The sequence below is a fragment of the Mytilus trossulus genome, chromosome 9 (genome assembly GCF_036588685.1).
Source record: "Mytilus trossulus isolate FHL-02 chromosome 9, PNRI_Mtr1.1.1.hap1, whole genome shotgun sequence".
Lineage (NCBI taxonomy): Eukaryota > Metazoa > Mollusca > Bivalvia > Mytilida > Mytilidae > Mytilus > Mytilus trossulus.
The window spans coordinates 53,248,038-53,267,993 of NC_086381.1; the positions used below are offsets into that span (position 1 = coordinate 53,248,038).

General features: G+C 31.5%; 1 protein-coding gene across 13 annotated transcripts in view; it reads right to left on the reverse strand.

Annotated features, from left to right (window-relative positions):
* The window catches only part of LOC134683115 (liprin-alpha-1-like), a 50,164-nt gene that overhangs the window by 12,638 nt on the left and 17,570 nt on the right, over positions 1 to 19,956 (reverse strand). For 2 of the 13 annotated variants that reach the window (XM_063542209.1, XM_063542217.1), the window contains exons 6-17: positions 18,388 to 18,609; positions 16,151 to 16,297; positions 15,014 to 15,232; positions 14,059 to 14,253; positions 13,316 to 13,392; positions 12,482 to 12,575; positions 11,271 to 11,482; positions 9,073 to 9,102; positions 6,173 to 6,353; positions 3,938 to 4,030; positions 2,190 to 2,356; positions 1,169 to 1,341 (exon numbers count right to left, since the gene is read on the reverse strand). In XM_063542209.1, the coding sequence (XP_063398279.1) occupies positions 1,169 to 1,341; positions 2,190 to 2,356; positions 3,938 to 4,030; positions 6,173 to 6,353; positions 9,073 to 9,102; positions 11,271 to 11,482; positions 12,482 to 12,575; positions 13,316 to 13,392; positions 14,059 to 14,253; positions 15,014 to 15,232; positions 16,151 to 16,297; positions 18,388 to 18,609 (1,810 nt within the window). The remainder of the gene's footprint in view (positions 1 to 1,168; positions 1,342 to 2,189; positions 2,357 to 3,937; positions 4,031 to 6,172; positions 6,354 to 9,072; positions 9,103 to 11,270; positions 11,483 to 12,481; positions 12,576 to 13,315; positions 13,393 to 14,058; positions 14,254 to 15,013; positions 15,233 to 16,150; positions 16,298 to 18,387; positions 18,610 to 19,956) is intronic. The other 11 variants (XM_063542214.1, XM_063542213.1, XM_063542210.1 and 8 more) reach the window with 11 other exon arrangements.

Sequence of the window (19,956 nt, forward strand, 5' to 3'; positions counted from 1 at the left end):
CTAGAAAACTGTAAAAGTAATGCCACCAAAATTTGAACTTGATCTGTGTTTTATGGTGATAAGCATCTTGTGATAAGTGACCCTAACCAAATTCGAACTTGATCTGTGTTTTATGGTGATAAGCATCTTGTGATAAGTGACCCTAACCAAATTCGAACTTGATCTGTGTTTTATGGTGATAAGCATCTTGTGATAAGTGACCCTAACCAAATTCGAACTTGATCTGTGTTTTATGGTGATAAGCATCTTGTGATAAGTGACCCTAACCAAATTCAAACTTGTTAATCTGTGTTTTGAGGTTACGAGCTTTATGTATCAGTTTCATAACATTTGGTCTAGGGAATCACAAGTTAGAGAACAAAAACTAATTATGGGACGTATGGATGTACAGACATACAGGGTAAACCTTAATGCCCTCTCTGTTACGGCTTGGGCATAAAAATAATTAGATGTTGTATGATTGTCAATAAGACAGCTACCCCACATACAAATCTGATCCTTATTGGCTTTCTTATTTTATAGGTTCACATCATACAAAGTTTCAATTTTAAGTTAATGTGAGCACAAATTAACCTTATACCCAATAAACATAGTAAATAAACAGAGACACACACCTGAAAACTAAATAAACTCCCCCAACTATTGTAGGTGGTTAATAAAAAACCTATATGTCAAAGTGGATTATCTTCACTATGACCAGTGATATTGCTTGTCTTAAATTAGTGGAGAATAAAGGCTTTTTCCGCTGGAGAAAAATCCCAATTTGAAAAAAAATGGCTTAAATTATTCCCAAAAAGAACTTTTTTCCCAATCAGTCTTTGTAGTAATTGTGCATAAATAGTCAAACTGAAAAACACTCATTTAAACATTTGTGATGCCTAAAATGACTATATGTGCAGATTTGAGGGTGTATTTATGAATAATCACTGACGAAAAGGGGTCTTATTTCAACGCAAGGATTGACTCTTGAAAGGGAGTCTGAAAATTGAAGTTTCAGACAAATTTGAGGTTTAATTTAAATTACCCAATTTGATGAAAATGATGCATATTTTCCCCCAAAAAAAGGAAAGAGGTAGTTTTGAAAAAAGCCAACAATATCACTGACATTGACTTCCCTAATCTCAGCATAAGCAAAATGTAAATACACATTGTACACAGATATACATACCAACAGGTGTCATTTCTCTATTGATGCCTTCCTTCGTTTTGCCTTTTTTCTTGAAGAAACTTCCCAGTGAGCTTTTAATTCCCTTTTTCTTTTGATTTTTGGATAGAGAATCTTGACTACTACTGGTAGAACTAAATGGACTAGCTGTTGCTTGCATGGTATCTATCACAGATCTAAACAGATAAAATAAAGGAATTTATAAAACAAACAGATATTTTTTGCATTCTAGTAATACACAAGTTAGTGTAGAAATCTGTTTCTCTAATGATTTTAATCCTTCTTTTTCAAAGATTTTCAGAAACTTGTGTTCTTTATATGCGACGTCATCAGGCATGGTCGCAATAGGAAAATTCAGAAGAAAACAAAACATTTAGACGTCATTATCAAATTTCCACTAATCATTTGCTGAGAACAGATTTTTCACTAGTGAGGAGAAATATTTTTCTCACACCCGGTCAGGTAATGTGAAATAGCACAAAAATTAGAGAACTTGAAAATAAGCACTACTGTGAATTCATTTATTTTCGTGGTTTGAGGAATGCCTGTACTTTAGTGGATATATGATTTGTGGTTTTGCCAATGTCTACATAGAAACAAATAAAATTTTGTATTTTGTATTTTATTGAACATTTAAACTTGTGGTTCACTTGTACCCACGAAATCAAGGAAAATTGGTATCCAACGAAGAATAATGAATCCATAGTATTCAAATAAATCTGGTAGGATAATCTTGCGTCAACTTTGGGTAAGAAGTATTAGTCTTGCGAGTGTTGTGATTATAGTGCAAGACAATTGTAACTCCTTAGGTATGTGACTGGATTGCGTCCCTTCATTAGTAGATACTTAGTCAGCTTTAAGCGGTTGAGCTAAGGAAGTACTTCTTTAGCTCAGATGGTATAATTGCTGCCTGTCATACAGAGGTCCCTAGTTCGAGTCCTGGCGGAGTCAAAGATGATTTTGTATGTAGAATCATGCTCTCAGGTTACAAGTATAATATACGGGACTAAATATAGATACTTACTTTGGTGTAGAAGATAAAACTGAATCTTCATTAGTTGGATTAGATGTTTGAGCTATTGCTGTGGCTATTCTCTCCAGACGTAAAGACCGAGGAGTTGGGGGACTAGATTCACACTTTATCGTCATGGCTTCTTCATTCACTGCTGAATCATCACGACTATACTGCTGCTTTAAAAACAAAGTTTAAAATTAAGTTCAAATTCACTACATGTCTTTTATAGTTGAAAGGTATTGTTAAATTCCACTGATTATGTCGTTAGTATCTAATGAGTAACAGATGAAACATACCACCTTCTTCAGGGATTAGTATTATTAAACTTATTATCAGTCTTGTGTAATATCTTGTTTTGAATAAAAAATAAAAAATGTTGAAAATAAACATTAGAACTTTAGAAAGTCATCATAAAACTCATGACAATGTATCATCCTTTGCATTTGTGCCAAAAAGTTATATCACGATTTATGCTCCCACACAAATTTTACAAGAAAATTATATCTAAAATTTCCATATAAAAGTATTACAAAGCATTGTTCAAGATGTGGTATGTAACTTCCAATCTTAATATTATAAAGCTAAGTTAGAAAGTAACTATTTATATATATTTTCTAGCATAAATATTGTTCTGCATGTAAGCATTGTTAAAGCCTGCAGCATATCATCTCTTTGTTATAAAGTAATGCATGCCAATTACGTGATACAAACTTAATATGGCAAAAGGGAAATGGAAAAATGGGCCAAATTAGGAATTCAACCTTAAGGTCTTAGATAAATGAAGTTAAGCAGTCTTAGTGTCCTTGTATACTAGGTCTGGCCAAATTGAATGGTCCAGAACAGACATTTACCATAAAAACACACCATTACTGAATTGGGTCCATATTGTTTGATTATGTAATAGATACATGCATGTATTTCTTTAACAAGAGACTCCTTGACATCTACAAATGACGATATCGGGATGAAATGAAGATAAGAAAGGATTGATACTAGACCACAATTGTTTAAACCAATAGCTATTGGTATCAAGAACAAATTAATCAAACCATATACCCAACAAAATGTTAATAAAATGCTTCACTGCACAGCCTTATATGACTGCAAAGGTCGAACCATGAATAGTTGAAGCAAATTTGAATACAATATTAAAGCTTGATACTTGCCGAATTTTTCCAGGGCATCATAACATTATACAATCCACAAAAAATGTTTGCGGTCGTATAAAAAATCATAATTTTCAATCTTATAAAGTTAAGATTTTGTTCATTTACCAGGGCACTGAGAACTAAAGCTGTTAGTGCAAAGCCTTATCTAAAACAGAAACTACTATCAACAACAGACATCTTCCTTGTTCTATGGTATTTATGTATACCAAGTCTGAAGATTTATAATGCTATTTAATCTGGAAAAGATTTTATCTTTGACCCCATGACCTCTGCTTAACTTTTGTTTTCTAACAATCAAAATAGAATTACCTGGTTAATGAAGGGTAAAGATATATATTGGTTAATGAATAGATTACCTGGTAACTGAAAGGTGTGCATAGTTACCTGGTTAATGAATGGTAAAGGTATATATTGGTTAATGAATATATACCTGGTAACTGAAAGGTGTGCATAGTTACCTGGTTAATGAATGGTAAAGGTGTATATTGGTTAATGAATAGATACCTGGTTATTAAAAGGTGTATATAGTTACCTGGTTAATGAAAGGTGTATATAGTTACCTGGTTAATGAAAGGTGTGTATAGTTACCTGGTTAATAGATTCAGCTGTGGTAGCAGTAGCCAACTGTGGACTAGATGAGGAATAAGTATAGAGATGTGAAGCTGACATTCCTGCAGGGGCCTACAGTGGAGGATAAATAACATTTCTTGTTCAATAGTAAGCAGAATGTTAATACAAGCTAAGAAAACATAACTTGATTTTGATTTGCAGTTTTTGTTAATCAAAGCTTATAACAAGAAATGAAGCCATTCCATTTGTTTTGAAAGAAATTCAGAAATTACTTCGCTTTTCTTTTATGCTAGATTTCCAAAAAATGAATATATTCATTATAAAATAAGCATTTTTCCCAATATACCAGTAAAGATCATATATTTTTCTTCTTCATAAATAGTGATGTACTAAAACATCTTCAACAATTTTGTTCTCATTGCAAGGAATATAGTTCCAAATTCTTTCTACGTTATATGAAACATTTTTTTCAATATTGGACTAAAAAAAAATTTTGATAAATATAATTGATGCAGTACGAAAATGTCTACAGTGCAGTAGCATGCAAGATGGTGATAGATTAAAGACAACAGACATGCATATCAGGTGATATTAGGCTTATTCCAGGAAAAATTTACATTTTAGAAGATCTAGTTTTATCATCCAGAATATAATTTAAAATTGAGAACAGAAATGGGGAATGTGTCACAGCGACATCAACCCAACCATAGAGCAGACAACAAACAGCCAAAGGCCACCAATTTGTCTCTGTTCAATTCAAAGCTTCTTTTTTTTTAAGTGTAAGCAACTACCAAAATCTTTTAAACAAAAATTCCTGAAATAGCTATTAATACATATTTACATGCTATTTCAATATTCCAATTATAAAACCTTAAATCAGTCAGGGATATACAGCACATTTGCAAAACAACTCATTTTTTTCTCTCAAATAAAGAATGAAGAAATCAACTGATAATTGAAATGAACTTAAAATCAGAAAAAAGAGACAACTGTTAATATTGGTTCTGTTTTCTTTTTATTATGAAAATATTGATTTCTGAAAATGTGAGCAAATTAACTTTGTACTGCGATTCAGCCGTTCACAAGCTGCCAAATTTCAGTAGAATAAAACGATATGTCTGAATGGTGTATGCTTTTATGAGTTGTATTTTACTACTAAACATGATCTAGTCTACTATTATAACATACATATAACAAATTGATGTGCCAGCAGAGGGAGAGAAGGGGAGTTAACTCAGATATATACATTAAATAAGAAATTTGTGATCGCTCAATACACTAATTAAATAAAAAGATGGAAAATTTCAAATGAAATGCAAAATGAATTCCAAATATATAAATATATATAATCTATATATGTATCTAATATATGTGTTTTAGCAAATAACACATCTAATAAATAATTGAATATAAGGAAAATACCACTTCTAAATATATATATTTATACAAATTTTGAGATACAACAGCAAAAATGTGTAATACTGTCATGCTAAAAACCAAATGTTAACATGCTCTATCATTTAGAAATAAAAAATGTAAAAAAAAATAATAGAAAATTCTTAGACTGCTACTTTTTTATTTACAAAATTTGGAAAGCTTCATATTTTCCTTGTTACAAGTTGCAATATTTGAGATAACAAATAAATTACTTAAATATTGAAATGCAATTCAATAAGTGAAAATGTTTAAGTTCTTATTTTTTAGAAATACATGTAAGTTTAGTGATCAATTAAAGAATTAAACAATTAAATAATCTGAATAATCAGAGCAAACGACTGACCATGAAACACCTTAATTCTGTTACAACATATCAGAGAAATAAAATAAAACTTGTTATATGAACCCGAACCAAAACTTTCAAAGTAGAATTAATCTTTGTTATGGAGATGGACACATCCTATTTACAAGACCCAGGCTGACAATGACTTTAAATACATGATTCTTTAAATTTTAACCAGACTTAAGAGGCAAAAGCTATCAAATTCGAAATTTAAATATGGATGATACAAAAAAACGTATATTTTGCAGCAGATTGTATATTCGAAATTTAAAAACCGGGTTTATTATTTTAATTTTGATTCTGCAAACAAAAGTTTACCATTTTAATTTATCAAGTACTTTGTGATATTTTACATGGTGTTAAGATTTCAAATGATAGAGCATGCTTTTTTTTATGTAATTTCTGGAGTCAGCAATGAAGAAAGTTTGAAAACACCAAAAAGTTATGAGAAGTGCTGACTCCATGGGACTTACAGTGTGATATTTTTGTAGGTAATCTCTGGACAAAATCGTCCTGGGTGTAGGGGTGGAGCTACCACTGAGGGGTGGAGATGTACGCCATCTGCTGGCGATAGCATCAAGACTTCCGCTGCCTACCCTGCTTTCTAATTCTTCGGCTCTTTGTTCTGTAGATTCTTTTTCTTCTTGTATCAATCTGAAAAGGGAAGATCTTTTATATACATTTTTGGTCTAAAAGTATAAACAAATTCAGTCACAGATCCTGAAAAATCTTTGTATTTTAAACAATTTGAATTAACATGTTGAAGGAGTACATGCACACAAAAATAAAATTCAATATAAATGAAATTCTTAAACTAGAGGCTCCAAAGAGCCTGTGTCGCTCACCTTGGTCTATGTGAATATTAAACAAAGGAAGCAGATGGATTCATGACAAAATTGTGTTTTGGTGATGGTGATGTGTTTGTAAATCTTACTTTACTAGTCTTGCTGCTTACATTTATCTCTATCTATAATGAACTTGGCCCAGTAGTTTCAGTGGAAAATGTTAATAAAAATTTACAAATTTTATGAAAATTGTTAAAAATTTACTATAAAGGACAATAACTCCTTAGGGGGTCAATTGACCATTTCGGTCATGTTGACTTATTTGTAAATCTTACTTTGCTGAACATAATTGCTGTTTACAGTTTATCTCTATCTATAATAAAATTTAAGATAATAACCAAAAACAGCAAAATTTCCTTAAGATTACCGATTCAGGGGCAGCATCCCAACAATGGGTTGTCAGATTCATCTGAAAATTGTAGGGCAGATAGATCTTGATCTGATTAATAATTTTACCCCGTGTTGGATTTGCTCTAAATGCTTTGGTTTTTGAGTTATAAGCCAAAAACTGCATTTTACCCCTATGTTCTATTTTTAGCTGTGGCGGCCATCTTGATTTGATAGTCGGGTCACCAGACACATTTTTAAAACTAGATACCCCAAAGACGATTATTGCCAAGTCTGGATTAATTTTGCCCAGTAGTTTCAGAGGAGAAGATTTTTGTAAAAGATAACTAAGATTTACGAAAAATGGTTAAAAATTGACTATAAAGGGCAATAACTCCTAAACGGGTCAACTGACCATTTCGGTCATGATGACTTATTTGTAAATCCTACTTTGCTAAACATTATTGCTGTTTACAGTTTATCTCTATCTATAATAATATTCAAGATAATAACCAAAAACTGCAAAATTTCCACAAAATTACCAATTCAGGGGCAGCAACCCAACAATGGGTTGACCGATTCATCTGAAAATTTCAGGGCAGATAGATCTTGACCTGATAAACATTTTTACCCAATGTCAGATTTCCTCTAAATGCTTTGGTTTTTGAGTTATAAGCCAAAAACTGCATTTTACCCCTATGTTCTATTTTTAGCCGTGGCGGCCATCTTGGTTGGTTGACCGGGTCACGCCACACATTTTTTAAACTAGATACCCCAATGATGATTGTGGCCAAGTTTGGTTCAATTTGGCCCAGTAGTTTCAGAGGAGAAGATTTTTGTAAAAGTTAACAACGACGACGGACGCCGGACGCAAAGTGATGGGAAAAGCTCACTTGGCCCTTCGGGCCAGGTGAGCTAAAAATATAATCATGCATGAATCAATAGCAACTAAAAAATCTATATGATCAATTGAGCATATGACAGTGAATATATACTAGATGGGCTTGATCAGAACTTGCTACTTTATGATTTGAACTAAAAATGAAAAATATATGTTACATAAATTGAAAATATATCAAAGAAAATCAAATTATCTTTTAACATGTTAAAAATAATTATCAACTTGAAAACTGCACTACATGTACAAATAGGAATCCCACCAAGAACAAAAACAATGTAAATCAATTTACAGTTTCTTAGATACAAGATCCTTATAAACTGACCTTAACAGTAGGTATTTTTTATTAACATCATTTGAGTTTCCTTCCTATAAATTTCAAGATGATTGTTTATTTAGCAGTTCCTCTCCCCTGGTTAGACAAGTTTGTTCCCTCCATTGTTGGAGGGCACAATATCAATCATATATGTGATGTCTTATTTCCAGTTTTATGGTTAAAATTGTAAAAGAGCTATATCTTCAAGATATTTCATGTAAAACCCAATAGTTCTAAAACCTCAATATTGATTCATGAATTTGAGTTTAAATATGTCAGTGATGATAACAACTTTGTAAGAGAGAACATTCTATAGAATAATTCAAGAAGAAAAATATAAAAATAATTTGCATACAAATTTGGCTTGAAATCTAGCAATAAGCTGTCGTCAAAGTTTAATCTCACAAATAAAGCATGTTATAATTCACTACAAGCTAATATGATATAATTATATAGATGTGGTAAGAGAGTTTTTCATCAAAACTCAATGTTAAATGCTTATTATATGTATGCAGTGCTGATTTTTAAATACAAGAAAGACTGCAATTATAAATTCTCAAATGCATATTGAACAGAATTTTAACATACAAAGAATCTAGCAAAAAATGCAAATCTTTGTCTATGAATGGGTAGGAGCGATGGACCATAGGGTTTAAATCAACTAAGTTGTATGCATCTTTTAAAATTTGTGAGCTCATGTAAGTTCTAAGTTTTAACTGATTTTCTTCTCAAAATGTTTTTTTAAATTTTTTAAACATGAAATATTCTCAACTATTGTTGGCTTTTGAAATTGATATATTTTTCAGTTAAATCCAAAATTCTAATAATTGATGAACTGGCTGTCATATCATACACTGTTATCACAAGACTTGTATCCCCTTAAAGCCAGTATAATGTTATAAGACAGAGACAAGAGTTATTTTTCCCTGTTAATTACACGCAAGACAAAGATTGAAGGTTGATATAAGTATATGAACTACAAATTACCCTCGTGGATTTGTTTTTTCATTAATTTCACTGAAAAAGATTATATATTAATGGTATTATTAGTATAAAAGATAACGTATTTCTTATCTACTATTTAGCAGTAACCCAAATCTAACTTCCTCAAGAAAATATCCAAAAGTGATAACTTTTCTGATCTTTAAGGTGGTACCTAACACTACAGGGAGATAACTCTGTAAAATCAGCTAAACGTTTTAATGACGTTGTATTGTTTAGGGAATTTTAAGCTTTTCAATGATCAAAATTAGTGTTTGTCAAACTGTTAAATGCATTGTAACCAGTGTAATTTTTCTGATAAAATGCTTGGTTCAAATTTTTTGAAATTTTTATATTTTTGTCAAAGGGTCAAAGTAAATACTTTGTCAAAATTTTATGAAAATTAAACGAGACAAATTAATTTTAGTGAAGGTGTTGGGTACCACCTTAATCTTTACACAAATTTTAGTTGAACTAGACCTTCATGATAAAGCAGAAATCAACTATAAAGAATGATTGTTGTTTGATTTGCATCAAGCATCAAATAGCTGTAATAAAAGTTCTACATGTACATGATGTATAATCACACTGAATAAAAGATCTTAATTCATGAAGTGAATGGAATATGAATGAAATTATACAAAAACTTTAATAATCTACACCTTTCAATTTTGTTTTCATAGCCTTCTCTATAAATATTTAAAATAAATGCAACGCTTTTCTATTGAATAACTATAAACAAAAATATCATCTTGAAATTAGACTGAACCAGTTGGGCAAATAAATTTGGACTGTGCCATTATTAATTATGGTGGCCTTCAAAGACTTATTTCAGTCGCCAAATGCCAATAATTTTTTTTAACCTTGTACATAATGCTAAAACAGGTCATAGACTAAACCCCTCTGACATTGAAAATTAGATAAAAATGTCTCCAAAAACTCTTAAAAAATATATTTCCAGAACAGCCCTTAGTTATATCATTTCCTCTAAATAATTGCTGGTGGTGATAATAAAAATAACAGAAAGCAAACTGCAAAAGTTTAAAAGTAAAACAGCAAAGCAACAACATCAATTGACAGGTAAAATCTGATTAAATAATATACAACAATGATAGAAAGCATCTTTTATTTTCAGATTGATAAAAACATTATCCTGGTTTAAAAGCAATCAATTAAATCATTTCTTGAATATTCTTTAACCTGCAAATGTAAGGCCTATAAAACTTGTAAATTTTCATCCATCCAAGTCGTTTATTTTATATCCTCTAATTATATGGCAGTTATATATAAGTTTGGACAATGACAAACTATAATTGATAAATAATTGATCAAGCTGGTATTGTAAATAAAAGTTTAAAACATTAATTCCATGACTGACAATTGCTGTACAGAGATATTAATTCTTCCAAAATTTAGAAATAATCCTGTAAACCAACTAATTTTTGCAAGCAATTTATTTTCTGGTCTTTTGCCGAGAAGAAAATAATGCGAATATGAAAAGTTGTGAATAAGTAAAACTTGGATCTTCCCTCATTGAACTACATCAAGCAAATTAAACAAGTGAATCTGCGAGCTACTGCTCACTGATGATACCCCCGCCGCAAGTGGATAATATAAATAGTGTAAAAATATGCAAGTGTTTGGTAAACAGGAAGTTGTAGAGTGATGAATCTGAAAACGCATCACACGGTATAGCTGATTTATATAAATCCTGAAACCAAATTTCAGAAATCCTTGTATTGTATAGTTCCTGAGAAAAATGTGAAGAAAAATTTTCAACTTGGCTATCATGTGTAAAATCATACAAGTATTCGGTAAACAGGAAGTTGTCAAGTGATCAATCTGAAAACGCATCACACGGTATAGCTGACTTAGATAAACCCTGAAACCAAATTTCAGAAATCCTTGTATTGTAGTTCCTGAGAAAAATGCGACGAAAATATTCATGGGACGGACGGACTGACTGACAGACTGACAAAAGGACAGACAGAGGTAAAACAGTATACCCCCCTTTTTTAAAGCGGGGGTATAAAAATGGGGAAATTGAATTGACGTAAAATGGGATAGTAAGGGCTAAATAAGAAAAATAAGTTGGTTTACAGCATCATTTTGCAGACACCAAAATGGATGACAATCTATATTTTTTATGTTGCCTACACAATAGGCAATTAAAGCATTATATCTGTGGAATCCACCACACCTACCTAATTTCATTATTTATTGCGTCAAGTTGTTCCTGTAGCATACAGGCTAAGGTCTGGGCATCAGTATGTCCACTAGGTGACAACATGTCAAACGTTCCCAGAACTGACTCGCTATCTTCTTCTGTATCACTGGTATCAAAAGCATGCTGGACATTAGCTAACACATGCTGTTGTTGTATCTTCTCCCATTCCTGTTCATTTAATGTATTTACCTATTATTAAAACAAAAACATTTAACAATATTATTAAAACCAATTGTCCGTTGTCTGGGATCTATGTCTTTTCCTATTCCTGCACATTTAATGTTACCTATTAGAATCAAAAGCAATGTTATATAAAACAAATTCCTCCATGCTGGTCCTCTATACCTTCCCAGTGTTGTCCAAAAAGAATTAATTGGGATTGTGGGAAGGCACTTCAAAACTTCCACTAGAATAAGTCAGTGTCAAATATTTTTCTGTTTAGAAATTTGAAATGAAATTCTAATATTCCATGTACACAGGGTAAACTAATTTCGAATGTGTCATCCCTGGGTGCCATGTATGTTTAAATGAAACAGTCCTCACTTTTACATTGTAATGAGAAACAAGGGACACAATGAATATTACCATAATTAAAACTGTAAACCAACTAATTTTTGCAAGCAATTTATTTTCTGGTCTTTTGCCTCACTTTTACATTGGATCTTCCCTCACTGATGATACCCTATTGGAATTTTGAAAACAAGAATAATTAAAACTCCTAAATAAAATGTTTCAACTTAACTCTTGTTTTGTGAAGTTGATTTGTTATCATACAAATTCTATTTACAGAAACTATGATAGATATTAACTATAAAGATTTTGTGACTTTAAAATAATCAGTTAAATTTTAATATTGTATAATATTTTCATATTAAAGGGGGTATCTGATGTAACTCCAGGAATAACCCATTCAACTGAGAATACCTACAGAGATCATCCCAAGTTTTTTGGTGGGGTTCTTTAATTTTCTATGCTGTTTTTGATGTGGTTAATATGTTTGTCTATTTTTCTTATTTTATCTTTTGCTAAGGCACTGATTGTTTGTTTTGACTAATGTGTTTGACTATTCGTTTGGCTTTTATCTTCTACTGTTCAGAGATTTTATCACTAATATTTATAGTCAACAAAATTGGACTGCTCAAAAAGATAGTGGAGTTATACATTTAATATTTTGTAATTTAAACATACTTTTGTAGGATCATCATTAAGAGCATGTTCCCTGCCGCGCTGTGTCCGCCGTGATATTTCACTGGGACTTTGTAACACATATCCAGAACCTGGCCTGAAAATGGAAATATTGTATTATCAATACTATTTATACATAAAAAGAATTCACTACAAACTACCACCCATACTTGAAATTACAATTTAAAAGCTGACAGCTACTTTAACTCATAAGCATTACTTTTTATTTTTTCTGATTTAAACAAATATCAAACATTTAATTTATATAACTTTTTAATAGTTCTTGTAGAAATTGGTGACTGACAAACTCTGGTATGATTTACATAACATCTTCAAAATTTCATATTTTGACAAAGCTTATTGATAAATTAACAAAATATAGAAGGAACCTGTAAATAAGTGGTTATCTTTAGTTGCTGTGTTCAGATTTGTTTTTCATTAATTTGTTTTGGTACATTAATTAAGCTGTTAGTTTTCTGGTTTGAATTGTTTTACATTTGTGATTTTCAGGGCCTTTTACAGCTGATTATGTGGTATGGGCTTTATTCATTGTTGAAAGACTGTGACCTATAGCTGTTAATTTCTGTGTCATTTGTGGAGAGTTGTCTCGTTGCCAATCATACCACAACTTCTTTTCTATATGTCAATCAATACTGTCATTTCAAGCTTGTTCTTTCTTTTTTTTTCTTATGTTATGTCACTTACTTAACTCACTACATTTTCTGATAATTAAACACTTACCTAGCCAGGTATTCTGATAATTAAACAATTACCTAGCCAGGTATTCTGATAATTAAACACTTACCTAGCCAGGTATTCTGATAATTAAACACTTACCTAGCCAGGTATTCAAGTTGCTGCCTAAGAGTATCAATTTCTTTTTTAGCCCTTGCTAAATCTTCATTCATTCTCTCCTGCAAGGAAACAAATATTAAAAACATCAAATATTTACACAGTTTCGACCAGTCTCTCAGATTCATAACAATAAACATGTATATTGATTTCTGAATTTTCAGTAACAAGTATATGTAGTAGTTTTTAGTTCAGCATCATATAAACACACAAGCCAGCCAACAGACTGTATCACAAAACATTGTGCGGTTTACAAATACTTAACATCATGTAGTACTAATTAAAACTGTTGTCATGTATCTTGGAGGAAGAAATACTATACACGCTATAAAGCTGAATTTAGTGGGCATAAAATCCTTTTTCATTTTGAAATCCCAGTTGGTTTTTTTAGCATTAATAATGTCCGTTTTTGTAATTAATCTGTTACAACATAAAATATAGTGGTGCAGAATAATTGTTAATAAGACAACTATCCATCAGCGACCAAATGACAGAGATGTTAGCAAATGCTCCATGGGACAGATAGTTTAGCAAAACACAAACTGATAATTGATGCCTGATGTCACACACAAATATCATTTTCCTTACAAAACCTGATTTGCTAATTCAGTAATGTGTGTTAAATGGAAAAATCTATCTTTTTTGCTTTGGTTTGGCCTAAAAGTTAACACTCTAAGTCCTAATGAACCAACTAAGATGGCTGTAGCTCACAGCAAGAGGATACTCACTTTTTCATTCTGAATTTCTTCTAGTGCCTGATTGACACTTTCTAATTCTTGAGTTAGTTGATTTTTTTCTTCTAATGCCTGCATTCTTTCTTTAAGATGAAGTTGTAACCTCTCGTTAGATTCAGATAATAATTTATCTATAGTTTGTGATAATCTTGTATTATGCTCTTCATTCATCTTCTCTCTTTGTCGACACTATAAAAGAATAGGAGAATCATCTAATGCAACATTTACAGTAAATTGTGGTTACAAATGCTATTGCTGGTGTCCATGTATTGTATAAATATGAGGAAAAAGCAAGAAATTCGATTAAACAACCTTTAATGAGGAATATCACATCCCCAATGTAAAAGAGAAAAGCTAATATTATCTTGAGAGCATAGTTTTTTTCTGTTTACTTTAAGACATAATTCTTTTCTGTTATGATTTCCAACTGAAGTTTTGTGCTTCACAAATCAACTTTAAGAAACTATGACCTTGAACTTTGACCTTGTGACTTAAAAATAAATAGGGATCTTCCTTTGATAACTGTAAATCAATTTATGTTCGTGAATACTTAATTGTGCGTGTAGCCCTTATTAGCCAATTTCATGCCAATTCAAAGCTGTGATTTCCAATTTGTTTGATGTTGCTAAATAGGGATAGTTTCAAGTTTAACATATTGGTGACGATTTATGTTTGCGGTATTTTTCAACATATGAAAGTCATGAAATTTGGTTAGTTTACAGTATAATTGACCACATATCAATGTACAGTTGGCTCACAATCCCATTATTTGATTGAGCATCTCAAAACCTTTTTTTCTGCAGACAAACTTAGGAATTGACATACAGGCAAAAAGTGATATACCCCTTACTACTGTGCAGACAAGTATTAACTAGGGTTTACAAAGCAATAACCAGTGCATGAACAAATACCAGAATTGAAGCTGATTTAAATGATCAAGTAAGTATACCCTTTGTATTTCTGTCTCTTTCTCATGTAGTTTGGATTCAGTTAACTGCATTCGTTCCTCTGCTGAACCATGACGTTCCTCTGCCTGAGTTAATGCTTCTAATCTTTGAGCTAGTTCTGCTTCTACTGTGGGCAATGCCTCAGCTTTTTTCAATGATTGCTGTAATTTTTGTTCGGCAAGTTCTAGTCTCTCTTGTGTCGCTCGCACCTTTTCTTCAGTCTGCAATTTAAATAACTTTATTTTTTAACTAGGTCAATAATAAGGTCATGAGACTAACATATGCTTTGTGTAAACAAAAAATCTTTTTGAGCTTAATACAATCATCATATTCTTTTAAACCATGGAAAAGGCATTGGTTTTTATAAATGACATTCATTTTTATCTGCATTACTTAATGACATTATTTTAATTTGTGTATGCCTTCAAGAAAAGATAATGTATTCTCAATATCTGACTTTAAACAATGAATGAGATCTATAAATTTACAGCAGATTCCATTGAATGTGTAGGCAAAGTTAATATCTTTGGGTAGCTTGCTTGCTAGCTGAACCGTGAAGTAATTATTATATTAGGTAAACTACCCTCCTTTAAGGCCTTTAAGAGTAGACTAGTCCAACAGATAACCAATCAATCTGTCTGTAGGACTAGACTACTTCGAAAGGAGGGTTGTATACCTTACCTAATAATGATTTCACAGTTCAGCTAGCAAGCAAGCTAACCATAGATATCACCTTTGCCAGCATACTCAATGGAATCTGCTGTAAACTTTATTATACTAAATGATGATTTGTATTCTGGGTTTGCAGTAATGTTTTTCAAGATTAACTTCTCCATGTGCATGTTGTATTCTAAACACAAATAATACAGCAGACTACTTCCAAAAACAATTACTCCATTGATTACTGTACCTTGAATAGAAACAATTAAATATTTATAAAATCCAACTTACAAAAGAGAAATGATTATGTAATTTTTTTGTTATCAGTTGTAAAATTTGAAATCAATTTGTATACCTTTCTAAACAATTACTTTTCAACTAATTACACCTTCCAATACACATTGATTTGTACTGATTAAACCTGCCAATGAAAGTTCTATTACATCATCATACATGTCATATTCACCAGTGAAACTTACACTTTTTAACTGACTCTCTTTTGTAGCTAACTCTGACTCCAGTTTATCATTGAGATCATGAAGAGATGTTGATTCCCGTTGGGCGTTCAGATAACGTTTTTCTAATGTAGCAATCCTCTCCTCTTGGTCCTCTCGCTGAGCTAACGACTATAAAACATAAAACAATCAATAATTAGTGGTTATTTCACTTAAGAGTTTTCCAGATAACAACTTTACACAAAGCCACTAGAGGCTATATATATTTAAATACAGTTGTGGGAGTATAATAAACACATTCGGTGATTATAGATTCATTGACTCATTGAATAGTAATTAACACAAAAAAAAGAATGCATTATCCAAGATAATGTCTTTAAGCGGGTGTAAAATAGATAATGATGAAACATCAATTGCCTTGCAAATAGTTTTGAAATAAATAAATCAAAAAAAATTTGATGACTTATATTTTTTGGCAAACAAATCAATATTAGCATATTGACATTTAGAAATAAAAGTAAAAAAGCTCTTTTAATGTGTATGCGCTTTTCGGAAATTTGGTGTTATTGGCAGAGCTTTAAAAGACTCCATTTTTCACAACATTGACTAGACTAGTGGTGTATTCGAGCGTCACTGATGAGTCTGGTAGAAGAAACACACATCTGGCGTATATATAAAATTTAGTCCTGGTATCTATGATGAGTTTATTTACAACCACTGGGTCGATGCCACTGCTGGTGGAGATTTATTTCCCAAAGGGTATCACAAGCCCAGAAGTCAGCACTATTTGTGCTGACATGAATTATCATTGATTAACTGTTAACAAAATTTTGAATTTTTTGAAATAGAGGCTTTTCTACCTCAGGCATAGATTACCTTAGCTGTATTTGGCAAAACATTTAGGAATTTTCGTCCTCAATGCTCTTCAACTGCGTACTTTATTTTGCCTTTTTAACTTTTTTGGATTTGAGCGTCACTGATGAGTCCTTTGTAGATGAAATGCCTGTCTGGCGTATATATAAAATTAAGTCCTGGTATCTATGATGATTTCATTGCTTAAGTCTTGAATTTGGATTTTTTTTTTAAAGTAAAAGAATGACAGTGTCATTTCTATATATGTATATCAACCTAAAAAAAACTATCTCTGGGGAGTATGAGCAATTCTAAAGCGTAGGTTCATGTTACTCAATATCATTTGAACATAAAAACTACTTAAGAGACCAATGGGTATCTGAAAAGTTTTTATCACAGAATTTTTCAAATTAACCCCAATTTACTTTTTGAAAATACTGACTGAGGAGAACATAATGTAATTTGACATGTAACATAAACTTTAAAGTGTTTATAGACAGTTGCAATCATTTGGGCCCCTAAATTACAATTTTTTTTTTATTTGGAACCCATTTCAGAAAATAATTTGAGTGTTTTCTGTCCTTTGCTTTATTTCAATTTGAAGTCAAAATCAATTTCCTAAGACAATTACCAGAGAAAACCTAATTTATTATTATCTATTTGAAAAGCTGAAAATGAAACAGGAACTTATTTTGTGGTCAATAGATATTGTTGTCAGTTTCCAAGATATGTCTATTATCAACAGTTTTTAGAACACTTCATAGCTTTTGTGAATGTATTTTTCGAGGAAAATAACATAGTAATACACCTCTATTTAACATAAATCTGTATCCATAGCATACAATTATATGTACAGTCTTTGTTTTTTTAAATTCTAAGATGCTCCAAATTGTTGCTGTTTTTATCTCTTTACAATATTGCTCCTTGTTTGTCACTTCATATTTTATTTGGCATTTTTTTACTTTTTTAGAATTGAGTGTCACTAACATGACTGATGAGCCTTTCATAGACTAAATTTGTGTCTTGCATATTTTTTGAACTATTATTAGTCTGCTTGCCTTTTTCTTTTTTAGCCATGGTGTTGTCAGTTTATTTTGGATTAACAAGTTTGACTATTCCTCTGGTATATTTTGACCTCTTTTTTAGCCTCATATTCTTTATGTGTTTTTTGGGGGATTACTGTGGATTCATTTATTTTCGTGGGTATCAATTTTAGTGGATTGCTGAAAACTTGCATTTTCGTGGATATTTGATTTCCTGGTTTTGCCAATCTTTGTATACAAAACCTATTGAAAGTATGTTTTTCGTTGAACATTTAAATTCGTGGTTCACCTCTAATCACGAAACCCACGAAAATTAGTATCCAACAAATAATAATGAATCCACAGTAGTCTAATCTGAAAACTGACCTCTCTTAAATCTCTCTGTAACTTGACCACTTGCTCCTGTGATTTAATGAGATCCTTTGAAGTTGTAGTTAAGCTTTCCTCTAATTCTGTACACTTATTTGTTAATTCTAACAACTTAGTCCGTGTAGCAGTTAATTCACTATTTTGTTTTTCTACAGTGTCTTGTAATTCTATAATTCTATTCACTTCAGAATCTGGGTCTATAGATCCATTTGATAATCTCTGTAATAAACATAATATTTAATAAACAAATAAAGTTCTGTATTTTAGTAATTCAAAGTGATATTTGACAATGAATAATCAAAACAATTTGTTTTGTGACCCAAACACGACATCAAATCCCTATTGTCTATTTCTTTAATACTTTTCCCTTCATAAAGAGGCATAACTTTGGAAACATTAAAATGACACCACTAAAATTCAAACTTGATCTGTGCTTTGTGCATGTTATGGTAATAAGCATTGTGTATTACTTTAAACCAACTTATCATCGCAAACAAATTGTTTCACCTTTTTTCCTTTCTAAACCATTTCCCGGCTATTTAGTTTTGAGATTTTCTGATTTACTTGACATAGTTTAATAAGAAAATATCCAAGTTTTACATATTCACGACGATTTGTATTGCTAGCAAAAGTTGTGAAATTAAATTGGTTTACAGTAGTTTCATAGCAATTGGTTGAGGTAAACTAAAGTTCGAGAATGGAAACAAACTTTGCGACGTTCGTAGTCATTGGATATATAAACTGATTTACCTTCTCAAATTTTTTCATAATAAATATCTAACATATCTAGATTGTTTGATTGGTGTTCAGTAGTGGATTCAGAAATTTTCATAAGTGGTACCAAGTGACTGCCTAAGAGTGGACCTGCTCCAGTCATGCTTCAATGATTACCTTTATCATCAACCAAATTTTTCCCACAAAAGGTGGAAGGGGCTTGGTCTCCTGAAAACCCTCTAAATCCACCTCTGGTGTTAAGTGCCACCGTCAGCACTATTGTGCTATAATGTTGTGTTCACTTTTAAGGTGGTACCTAACACTACAGGGAGATAACTCTATGTTGTGTTGTTAAGGGAATATTAAGCTTCTCAATGATCAAAATAAGTGTTTGTCAAACTACTATATAACCAGTGTAATTTTCCTGATAAAATGGTTAATTAAAATTTCTAAAAAAAAATATATTTATGTATAAAGGTTCAAAGTAAATACTTTGTCAAATTTTATGAAAATTAAACGTGCCAAATTAATTTTGGTGAAGGTGTTGGGTACCACCTTAATTGGTGGCGGAAGATAGTGTGCCAGGAGAGAACCAACATCCTTAGTTTAAACAATACTTTATTCGAATAATTGAATTGGATTGGGCAACAGGCATATATACTGTTATACTACTGTCCCAGGTTAGGGGGAGGGTTGGGATCCCCCTGACATGTTTAACCCCGCCACATTATTTATTTATGTGCCTGTCCCAAGTCAGTAGCCTGTAATTCAGTGGTTGTCGTTTGTTTATGTGTTAGATATTTGTTTTTCGTTCATTTTTTTACATAAATAAGGCCGTAAGTTTTCTCGTTT